The sequence below is a fragment of the Strix aluco genome, chromosome 1 (genome assembly GCF_031877795.1).
Source record: "Strix aluco isolate bStrAlu1 chromosome 1, bStrAlu1.hap1, whole genome shotgun sequence".
Classification (NCBI taxonomy): domain Eukaryota; kingdom Metazoa; phylum Chordata; class Aves; order Strigiformes; family Strigidae; genus Strix; species Strix aluco.
The window spans coordinates 114,518,973-114,531,259 of NC_133931.1; the positions used below are offsets into that span (position 1 = coordinate 114,518,973).

The window sequence follows — 12,287 nt, forward strand, 5'->3', positions numbered from 1 at the left end:
TGTTAGGAACTACTATTGTACTTAAAGACCTTCAAAGATTGAGACTGCACAATATCCCTAGACATATCAATCCTAATGTTTAACTATCCTTTTTCATAAAATTTTTTTATGCCTAACAGTTATGTTCCTTGCTAGAGTTTAAGCACTGTTTCTTGTTTTCTGACAAACATGAAAAAGTCACTTTGTTTGCAGCAGCCTCGTATCATTTCCATCCCCATCTTTACTTCTTAAGGCTAAACACTCTTCCTCAGCTGGTCATGTTTACTGACTTTCTAAACATTATCATCACTGCTGTCCTCCAGACCTTAAATGGCTGTAGCCAAAATCAAGGCCTTGGTAATGGCTAAGTAGAACAGAAGGGCTAGTCCATACATCTTACAGGCTACTTTCCTCTTTTCTATATACAGTATGGTGTTTGTCTTTCAAAACAATATGATAGAGCACAACTATAGATCCATTTCTGTAGGGCTATCCATCAGACAACTATTTCCATCTCATATTTATATGGGTGCAATAACCATCCTCTATGGAAAAGTATCTTATTTTTTCAGATCATATCTACAATTCATCAAGATCATTTTAAATCCTAAACTGCCCCTCAACTTACTGGCCATCTTCCCTTCACATTTGCACCTGCAGTACACATCTTTCTTTTTTCCCCTATATTATTATTTCAAAGAATTTTAAAAGTCAAAAACAAACCTATGTGATCAATTATAAAGGCGGGCAACCAATGATTCCTGGATATTGAACATGTCTCAATTCCTCTGGAATCATAGCAAGGATAGGCCAAGAGGGACATCAGCTGGGGCAAATATGTTTAAGCCAGACTTCAGGTTTCAAGGGAAGGAGCTGCAGGTCCATGAGGATGGTGGCTGAAAGGCTGGGCGGGAGGAGACTAGGAGAAGAAAAGGGAGTATTCAATATAAAAAGCCAAGAAAAGGTCTTGCCTTGGGTGACAAAATTGTCTTGCTATGGTTCTGAGTGCCTATGCAGTTATAGGAAAAGGAGATGGGTATCCAAGAACGATAATGATAACTGGCACAGTGGAATTCAGGCTAGCATTTTGTAACAGCCAGTGACATTTGCAGAAAATCCTAATAACAAAGCCATAAATTACAATGCAAATAACAAGCTGGTTTTTTATTAAGCCAGATACTAATTCAATATGATCTGGAGTATGACTCATTACTTCTGTGACTCACTAAGTCTTGCTTGGGTTAAAATGGAGCTTTAGAAATTTCTAAATCTGTGAGCATATCCTCAGCTGATAAGCAGAAGACAGTCACTGATCTGTAAGAGCTGATTTAAAATATGGATAATTTATATGTCATATAGACACCAAATTAAAAGAAAAATTGTTATGAACTAATGATAACGTATCATAAAGCTAGTGTTACTCACTTTCAGAAATTATACTAAGAATACTATTCATACTCCTTCAAATAAATCAGATTTAGATGGGTAAATGTCTGAATTAGGTGTCATGAATCTAAGTTCTCAGCAGTCAATAAAACTGCGTAGAAAGGAACAGACAGTACTCAGGGCATTGAATTTTCCTCTCCCTATATAAAGTGAGCCTGCTTTTTAAACACTCCCTCCTCCGCGAAGTAACTCATGTTGCATATCAATGTAACCATACATCTGAACTTGCAGGTGTGAATGTTTGCATAATACCTTCCGTTTAAAGATGCCCTGAAAACAAGATGCAGTTTAATGACTGCTGAAGATGTTATTATTTCTGTGGTACTATAGTCCTCTCCTCTCTCCTGGCCTCCAGCCATAAATCTCCTTTGCTTGCTGCAAGACTAGGACCCATGCAACTGCAGAACAAGGCAGTCAACAGTGCTGTTGAAGGAAATCCAGATCTGGCTATCTTAAAATGGCTGCTGTCCACTCTGACTCACAAATCATTTCAGGTATTTGGAAAGTTTTGTCCAATGTCTAAATAGATGTTGATATATGTAGATGACATGTCTTAATGCAAAGGCCCTAAGATCAACAAAAAGATCAGGGCTATACTTTTTATCAAGCGTTTTGATTCTTTAAAATTATTTTTAGGATGTATCTAGTATTTTTATAACTAAAAGAAACAGCAACTACTTATCAGTTTTAATACCAAGGTAACCGAATCATAGCTTATGAACTGCATTTCTTATTTGTTAAATTTTAATAAAATTTGGTAATGGATGCACCTTTTTTGATACTTTAAAATTAATTTCTACACAGAAACTAACTTAAAGGACCACAGAAAATGGTTTTGTTGGGATTGGGGGTGGCAGGAGAGAAGGTGTTTTTAAACCAAAGTTTATGATATGAGCCCAAAGTAGCCAGCCAGCAACAAGTTTATCTGCACAATCTACAGTGGCATACCCACCTCTCTCCGGCAAGAGAGTTCTTATTCTGAACAGATTCTTATTCTTTTTGAAGATACCAAGGTTGTGTTTGCAGATTTAAGTGTAAGATATTCAGAGACTCATTAGTTTGTGGTAATCTTGTTATGTTAAAAAAAAAGCAAAAAATATTAATTGGTGGCTCTCCCTAGCCTGCGTTTCCCTGACTACAGAATAATTTGAAAAAAAGAAAAGGAGCTTGGGAGTTTGCAAAACAAGGAGCATCATGGAGTGAAATAGAATTTACAAGGGAATATATAGTTTGGGGAGCACAAAGAACCACACCCATTTTTAAAGCAATACTTGAACCAATGTGGAGAGGTTGCAAGTTCTTACAAACATTGAGTGCATCACCTTTTAAAGAAACTACAGGGATGTTGGCTGTAATATTTATTAGTTTAATTTCTTTGCAATAAAAGCCAACAATTCACCAGCACACAGTGTGCTAGTATAGGATGCATTTTATTTCTCAGTGAATCAGCAATTTAAGTTAAATGTAAGAGCTTTTACAACAAACTTGGGTTTTTATCATAAAAAGTTAATTACTTACCCAATGATATGCTGATCAATGAAATTTAAGTAGCCTTTAAAATGCAATAAAAATAGCACAAAAACAATGCACACTTGTTGAAACCATGCAGCAAAACAAATTGCATGCTCTCATTCTACTAGAGTGAGTGGCTTTAGTAGCACTAATCCACACTCTGGCAGATAAAAGGTACAATATAAATAATACCAGAGAACTCACAAATAGTGCTCTATAGAGTGAGGTAGTGTTTTCACAAAAGACTAGTCCCGATGCTCTCCTCTCTTTTAAGTATCCACACCCAAAGTTTCCCTCGTAGATACTCTTAGGAAGATGGAAATGGAAGGAGAAAGCAGAGTGATGGGATTGTGGCAGAATGAATGCATAAGCAGCTTTACTACACAAAAAAGTTAAGGAAAACAGTCAAAGGATTCCAGAGAGAACAGCAGATAACAAAAAGTAAGTAAATGTTTGTCATTACAAATAGTTTCATCTAGTAAATGACTTTCTGTAGTGCAGCAAGGTGAAAAGTTTTTGATTCTTATTTTTTATTAATTATTCAAATATATTAACCCACTTTCCAAGTTTACTCTTGGTAGTTCATATTTATACGGCGGATCCAACTAAGTAAATTTAGAGGCCAGCATTCTACACCTTCTCTATTTCACTTGAAACATACTTCAGCTAAGTCATCCCAGTGTCTCAGAAATACACAACTCTCATGCATTTGTGCAAAAGAAATGCCTGTGCTGGGGATTATCCACTGTAACTCAAACAAAACGAGGCTAAAGACAAGATCTAAAATGTACCAGTGATAAGCATTAACTTAAGAAATCCATTTTGAAGGTAATAAAACATACTTATTCATCTAGAAAATATTTTAGCTGCAACATTAAAGTTGTGGGCAAAATTCTTCAAAACTATTAATAAGGATCAGTGTAATTTTAACACATCATTCCCTTTGAACTTTTTGTTCCCCATAAGTACAAGCAATCCAAAAGAGCGATTAATTTTGCTATTATACTACATGACCCCTACCACTGAATATGAACACAACACAAGAACTGCCAGCAGACTTTCATGTTTAGTCTTGTAAATGTTGTTCCATATTAGAATCAAATGGACATAAAGCTGTATTCACAATAATTCATTGTGGCTTGTCTAGCAGATCCATGATATTATCTAAGCATTGTCTTTATAGAATCTGTAGGAATCTTTTCATTTCCCCGCATGAATAAGTCTTCCCATGATATTTTTCCCCCCACCTAACTGTGAAGCCTTTTTGTATCTGGTTTTGGACAACTTAAATTTAACACAGTATTGGATTACTTCATTGTTGTAAATAGAATTTTCAAGTGTTCAATGATACTTTCTATCATATTCTTTATAACACATTTCTGGAAAGAAAATGACTCAAAGTTCAATACTGAGTCATTTGGAGCAACTGCTTTTCTGTGCTGGTAGAGCAAGAAAAAAAAAAAAAAAAAAAAAAGAGTGTTAAACAGGTCCCACGCTATGACCATCCTTATTCTCAATCCACCCAGGCAATCTTGTATTGTAGACAGAACATCAGACACAGCAATAAATTTGGGATCCTGCTCCCAAATTTCCTAACCCATCAGCTTTGTGCAATGAACTTGCCCTTTCTGTGCCCTACAGTTTAGAGGTCAGGTTAGAAGTACTGATTAAGACATTGAAATTAAAATACTGTCCTCAAAAGTAGGCAGAACTCAAGACTTGCAGCCTAACCTTTCTGAAAGAGGGAGACAATGTTACAGAATGTTTGTTTAAAACAGGAAGGGAAAAAACTAAACTTGTGACAATGCCTCTGAGTATTTGCTGGAGAAGCTAATCTAATCTAAGGAAGCACAGCTGTATGGAAAAAAAATTGGAAATTGTGGGTGAGGGAACTTTGAACTATTTAAGTAAGAGACTTAAATGTATTTTAACAAATATATTACACTTATAACAGTTTCGGTAAAATACGGTAGTCAAACAACAAAATACAGAAATGTCATCTAGTGCACAAAACAGATGGCGGATGGACTTTTTCTGTGTGCTGCAGTATTCTGAAACTGATGCTAGGCACACCATAATTCTATTCTATTTTTGTTTACTCTGTACTAGAGTAATTCTACTCTTTTTCTGTGAAGTTACAGAGTTCCCCTGAATGCAATATAGTGAGGTTAAAAAGATAATGCAGAACTCTATTCCAAATGAGCTCCATCTTTTCACTTTCAAAATAACCTATAAATACTACTTCCAAACACTGCTCTATACACCCTGGAGCAGACACAAAATCACTAGTCAGTGATGTAAATTGTTTAAGCTACTAAGGTTTCATTTGTTAACACTCTGATGCAGCATTTTAACTTAAATTTGAGTGGACAAATTTACAAAATGCATGCAAAAAAAAAATCTGAGCTTTGAAAACTTTATTCTCTGACTAGTATTTTAGTCATCACTTCCAGAATTTCTCATCTAATGGCAATGCTAAAAACCAGAAAAACTCAGTGTTATGCTTTACATATCTATTTATGGTAGGGTTTACTTCATTACTGCTATCACTTGCAACCAGGAACAGTACTTTACTAACCTGAAATAAACTACAAAACAGTCTGTGCTTGTCATAAACAAGCTGCTTCACAGTCCCATAGTATAATCCATATAATGACAGAACCATTAATTTTTTTTGTTTTGTTTTGCACAAGCAAATAAACAATACTCCAAATTACAACCTGACAGAAATCTTGTACAAGTATTCTGCCACTGTAACATCAACTGCACAGTATTAATTTCATGATGAGGACTTCAGTACCTTCAAATCTACCACAGATACCCTAAACCAAAGCAAGTAAGTTTACCTGAACTCAAGAAAGTAGGCCTTTTCCCAGTTAGTACCTTAAAATATCTCATGCTAATCCCATACTATTTATGGAAAACACTGTGCAATAAAACCATGCAGCCTTTCAAGTCCAGGAAAGGAGCATTCTTTAAAGAAAAATCACACTGATTAAAGAGTGATGTTTTATTAAATATATATCTATAATGCTATACTATCAGAAATGTGGACCTTACATTACACGTTTTGAAAGGAGAGAAAGTATAGAAAACATGGCATAATGTGCGTTAGTAAAGCAGTGTGCCATACTACCAAGCAAGACATGCTGGAAGTACGCAAGAGATACCCATGACAAAAGGGTATCCATCTGAATATAACTTACGGGCAGGTTTCTTGCTGAGTCCAAATAGAGAATAAGCAATGCAGAAGAAAGCCCATCATTGGCTTGGTCTTTATCAGCTCTAATGCTTGTTAGCACCTAAACCAAAAACATACTGTAAGCCTTTCTGAAAAATCAAATAATATTATTTCTGTCTCATTCCTGGAAAATATTTTAAAAACATCTCCCAAAATGCAAACATTCACACATGTATGCTATAACACATAAGAAATAAGTTTAAGACTCATATAGGTATTTCAAACCCATTTTTTATGGAAATTTCCACCCCCTTTCCTTATTTTTTTTATTTTAGATGGGACAAATTATAATATCCTATCCAGCTTTATCTCCCAAGCTAATGAAATGTTAGCTGATATTCTCAAACCGTAACATTAACAGAAAAGAAGAGGACACAAAACCATTTTAAAATCCCATGCCACAAGAGTAGATTGACAGTTATGACTGGTTTGAGATTTCTAAAGACAAACAACTTGGAATGAAGTTACAGGTTTATCCAAATTCACAACAGCCAAAAAATTAAATTACTTGCATACTTTAAAAAAACCACACATCAAAAAACACCCCACAACAATCAAGATTAGGATATAAGTAAGTAATGTGTTCCTTTAATACCTTGTCTAGATTTTCAGCAGTTGGCATCAATGTGAGCCATTCCAGTTTTAAATGCAATTTTCCTTTGGACACTTCATCCAAAGTAAACCACTAAAAGTTAAGCAAAGTAACATGAAATAAATCTGACACCAACCAAATATATGATTGCAATTGGCTCTTCAGGACATTTAGGAAATGCTAAGATCTACCAGAAATCTCACAGAGCCAAAGTCTGCAAAACCTGAAAAAATCTGATTCACTGTTTAAAATGTCCTATTTTACGCTAAATATTACAACACAGAGTAACAAAAACAGCCATGCAAACCTCTATGTTGTATAGTAAAAGCATTTTTAAAATATCAAGAGAATTCTTTAAGTTCTATAAAGATGTTCTGGAAATACAGACCCTGTGTAACAGTACTATAAAATCTCTCTTACATATAGGACAAAAAATAGTCTGCTAAGTCTAATAATAGTTAAACTGGGTACTTAACTATTCCCCTGCAAGAAAAAGCTCTCACCAAATAGAAGAAGTACTGGTTTTTGCATTAACATACTAGTAATCTTAAAACCCCAAGACAGAAGAAAAATGGCATAATTCTTCAAATTTCACCATTGGTGAAATATATCCCTTAATATATCATATTAATATATCATATATCCCTTAAACCACTGTATCATCAGGGGATTTATTTCTATAGCATTACGGATATTAATGCACATACAGGAACTATCTCCAGGAAAAAAATAATAATACTACAACAACAACTACTTACACAACATGGTGTTTTTAACCCAAAACTTACTGAACACTTACCTCATCTAGAAGACGCTCCTTCTCAACTTCAATTAAATCTATCATCAGACTAGAAAGAAGAAAAAGAAAAAAAAATAAAAATCAGTGTTTTAGCCAAGAAGGAAACAATCTAATACAGAGCTCAAACCCCACCCTGTGCTTGCTGAGTATCGAGGCTTCCACTGAGATCAAAAGAACAGAATACTATTCTTTTAGCCCCTAAGAGAGGAAGAAGTGGGGAATGAAATGGCTGAACAAAGATGAATGGCAGGATAACAAAAAATATGCCTATATTAGAGCCCATTTTGTAGCTACGAGGGCAACTGGCACAATATGGCTCACATACATATGACCAAACTCTCAAAACAGTGACCACATCCAAACTACCCACTGGAAATAGCCCCTGGACGTATGCTATGACCAAATTCACACTCTGGCATTGTCTGGGAGAGTGCTAGTTTACACAAGCTAAAAACGCACCAAGTAATCTGCTAAAAATTAAACAGGGCAGACACCTGCATGCCAGTGCATGAACGTTTGTCGTGGCTTTTTATTTTATTAGTACTGATGTACACATTATGCCACTTTCCCCCCCACCACTTCAGTGTAAGATTAGGGAAGTGCAAAGAAAAGAAGCCTTTGTACTACCTACTTCTTTATTTTACTGAGAAGAGAAGTAGGTACTGTTGCTCCTGTAAAGAGAGAAGGAGCTGGAAAGATAAGGGAGTTCTACTCTGTATGGAAAGCAACAATGGGAAGCTCCAAAACTCTGCAAGAAATAAAGGTGACAAATTACTGGAGAAAGAAGCTGACTAAAACCCTGAAATGTTTATGGGTAAACACTAAAGGTAGGCCTATGGAATCTAAAAGTGAGTAATGTTTGCGAAAGCATTACAGCCAAATTTTTTCTTTAATCAAATAGTTAAGAACAGCTCTTAGAGAAAAATAAACTGTGAGATACCCATTTAAAAACTATGAAGATGAAGATACAGAGTGATAAAGCTATATTAACTTTGCCTGATGAAATAATTAAGACTTAATGCTAGCTTACAAACATTAAAGCAGGTAGGGTACAATTTTTTCTGGATACCCACAATACTTACCTTATTTTTTAAAAAAATATGTAAACATATAGATGTGTATATATACACACAAGCATATTTTTATATGCATATATTTACATATATGAAGTAATTTGGGAACTACTTACTACCATAATTTTTGAAAGATAAGTAATTCATAATTACAGTAACATAGAACTACAAGTGCAATAAAATGAAAATAAAAAAAAAAAAGACTACATCAAAATATGTCATCTCTTTTCAATACCTACAAATGTATTTTCCATATTTACCTTCCCAGGAAGTCATCTTTATCTGGATCTTCATCAAAGAGCTCAATCTCTAGCTCCTGTCCTGGATGTTCATAAACTAAGGCCTGGAAGTACAGTAAGATGGCCCTGTCAATGGTAAAACTAACTAGCTTTGTTAAATGGCATAGTAACAGTAAAACATTGAACTGCAGTGCCTCTGTGTATTAAAACATATCAATAAGCAAACGTTTTAAAAAATATGTAATTTAATGAGTAGAGCAAGTATAAGACCTTTTCAGATACAATTTGCTAATGCTGGCTTTAAGAGACTAGACTACTTTTCAGAATTACTGATGCTAAGTCTAGACAAAAAAAGTATATACATCAATGGAGAATTTCTGCTTTGTTACATAACTTTGGGCTTTTAGAGGGAGGCATCTAGAAGCTCCTCGAGGAAGGCCCCAGAATATCATCTTTAACAAAAGAAACTTTAGAAGACAACTTTACAGAATGCACAAGGTATTTTTATCGGTTATACCTCATAAACTTCATTCCATTTTGGATTGAGATTTTCTTTGATGACCTTGCTTTGGAAAATCTGGTTGCCCACACGGATAATTCCGTAAGGATCTGACTTTCCTTTGACAATCCCTTTTAGGTAAGTATCTTTCCCCTCCAGGTCCTGAGCTTCAATAAAGTGTATCCTTAGAACGCCCTGAAAAAAGAAAAGATGAGTTAATGTAGTAATCTGAAAGCTTCCATGTCATCACAATTTATGCAACATATGTTTTATAATTTCCATTGTGATTTTCTTAACATGAAACTTTGGACACACTGTAAATGGAAGGATATCAATGATTATCCACACACACAGCAGACTTAGCACTCAAGAGATTCCTGAAAAGAAAAACTGTCAACAATGCCAGTTATATCAAGAAATGCCATGCTACTGGAAGTGAGTAGCAATAAATAGTAACAACTTTCAAGTGAAGAGCACTAAAGATAACTTACAGTGATAATATATAACATATGATACTTAATTTTTTTGTCTATACAGCTGAACTGTATTTTAGCAAGTAATATGTTTAAGATTCTAGCAAAACAAAACTATCCTCTACAGAAATTGTTTATAAATTAAATCAATTAAGTGACTGGATTCACAATAACTTGTACTACTGCAGTAACTGTATTTAGAAATTCACATAGACGTGCACATCTTTAACAGTTACTACTACAGAAAAAATTAAATGCCAAATTATTAGTATTAACAGAAACATGCTTACCTTTGGTATAGGAAATCGTAACTGAGCAATCTGCACTTCACTGACAAGGGGGACTGTAATTCTATTTGGAAGGACCAGGTAGTTGGATATTATATCCAATATTATTGTATCTGATAAGCCACTGTTGAAGAAAATAATGCTCAGTTACTTCATGAGAATTAAACATATTATGTCACAGTAATATACTCCTTTTACTGCTTAACAACGTAAATACAGTAAAAATTTGCTTTTTTGGGGGCTTGTAGAAGACACATCTGGTTTTTTAAACACACTTTTTCAAATAAAGGCTTCTTGCCAAAACGGCCACCAGGTGGAAGCAGCTGACACTGAATAGCAGAAACCACAGAAATGAATATAAAGTTCTCATTTCCCTGTCACCAACTTCCCCCCTCACCCCCGCCTTTTAAAGCCACCCAGGGTAAAAGGCTATTTCCTAAATCTTCTTGCTTTCATTGCATATAACCAAGCATATGTTAACCGTTAATCTACTTTTGTATTTCAATAATGATTTAACTGTCCCTGAGAGTTTGGCTAACCATTCCTGTACTGTTATGAAACAAGTTGTCCTCTTGATCTGGGAGGACCATCATTTAAAACAGAAACAAACATGCTCATGGCTGAGTAAAATATAGCCTAGGGAAGCAAAACAGGTTTTCTTCTGTCAAAAAGGGAGTGGCAGTACAATCACACTGGTAATGAATCATTTAAAAAACCCAACCCCATACCCCTCCACAAACACAGAAAAGAAATATTTCCTAAGCTACAAGTTTGCCCAGTTTGGGTCTGAACTGACAAGAAATCGGTATGTTCTCAGACCAACACTACTGGTTACACACATTGCCTACACTGGCAAAAAAGGCAGAACTGGAGTGGTGCAATTCACCATATAAGTCAAGTATCCAGGAAAAATTTAGAGGTATGTACAAAAGTTCAGAGAGAAAATTATAAAAATACTTGAGATATTCTGAACTGCAGGTGCACTCTTGCTAAAGCTGGTGGAACTGCTTCAGGGATGAATGATTTCTCCTCCTAGATACACTTACGATTCTTTTACAGTCGTTATGAAATTAAGATGCAGAGAATGTTTGATTACTTAGAATATTTTCACTTGAGTGTAATCACCTTCTAATGTTTTTTTAAGACTGAACCTGAACCTGCAGTTGGGAGTAGCTCTGACTCAGCAGCTAGTGTATTTATAAAAACACAAAAGCTGCAGTGAAATGTAATATATATTACATTTTCATTTGGGAAGAAAATTTCATGGTGCGCAATAAACATATGGGTAACAGAATTAATCCATTAAATACAATCTGGCCCATTTCAAATTCACTCTGATCTTGTATGCCAGAGACTTGCAACGTGTACAGCCTGCATCCCCTTGGCTGCCCATTTCCACTGTAAATCTAGATGAACTATGATACAGGATAGAACATGGCTGACTTTTTAATAGCATCCAGTATAATCGGAACAGAAGAAACAAGATTGCATTAAGATCAATGGACAGGTCTGTGCAGACCCCTGCTTATTCTCTGAAATAAGCAGCAGTGGAAAACATTAAGATATTTTTCAGAGGAAGTTTCTTCTCCACTTCTGTGAGTTAATTCACATCTGTCCTAAAGACAAGTCTTCACTCCCCTTCCTTCCTTGCAGAGCTTATCCAATCACATGTACAAAGATTTTCATTCTACATTATACTGAATCCTACAAAAATTTATAGTTTCAGTAATTCTTAAGACAATTCCTTTGAGAAGAAAATCATGTTATTTGAAAATAAGTAGCTTCCTTTAGTCATCATTGTAACACGTTGCTTTTCAAACTTTCAGTTCCATTTTGCTAAACATCAAGTTTTCAACTTATGTATGCTAAGCTTTCTCTAAAATGAGACAAGAAAATAGAACTGATTAGTTTGTTAGGGTTGACTTTAAAAATTAAGAGAAAAACGTCTCAACATCTTAATATTCAAAAGAAAAAAAACAAAAAGGCATGGTGAGATGATGGTATCAAAATACAAGTCTGATGACAAATTTCCAGTAGAGAGATCAGATAAATTTAGTTTGTTCCTGCTTCGGTTAGTGTCCCTACCTGGCAAGAAGAGAAAGCTCTGCCTATATGTTCAATTAAGTGCATGCCTTAAGAACAGATGA

General features: G+C 35.0%; 1 protein-coding gene across 5 annotated transcripts in view; it reads right to left on the reverse strand.

The window, feature by feature from the left end:
• Positions 1-12,287, reverse strand: part of ESYT2 (extended synaptotagmin 2) — a 91,605-nt gene that overhangs the window by 16,487 nt on the left and 62,831 nt on the right. For 3 of the 5 annotated variants that reach the window (XM_074831762.1, XM_074831770.1, XM_074831798.1), the window contains 7 exons: positions 10,144-10,264; positions 9,399-9,575; positions 8,903-8,985; positions 7,570-7,618; positions 6,774-6,863; positions 6,144-6,239; positions 3,142-3,243 (listed from right to left, as the gene is read on the reverse strand). In XM_074831762.1, coding sequence (XP_074687863.1) covers positions 3,142-3,243; positions 6,144-6,239; positions 6,774-6,863; positions 7,570-7,618; positions 8,903-8,985; positions 9,399-9,575; positions 10,144-10,264 — 718 coding nt within the window. The remainder of the gene's footprint in view (positions 1-3,141; positions 3,244-6,143; positions 6,240-6,773; positions 6,864-7,569; positions 7,619-8,902; positions 8,986-9,398; positions 9,576-10,143; positions 10,265-12,287) is intronic. The other 2 variants (XM_074831780.1, XM_074831789.1) reach the window with 1 other exon arrangement.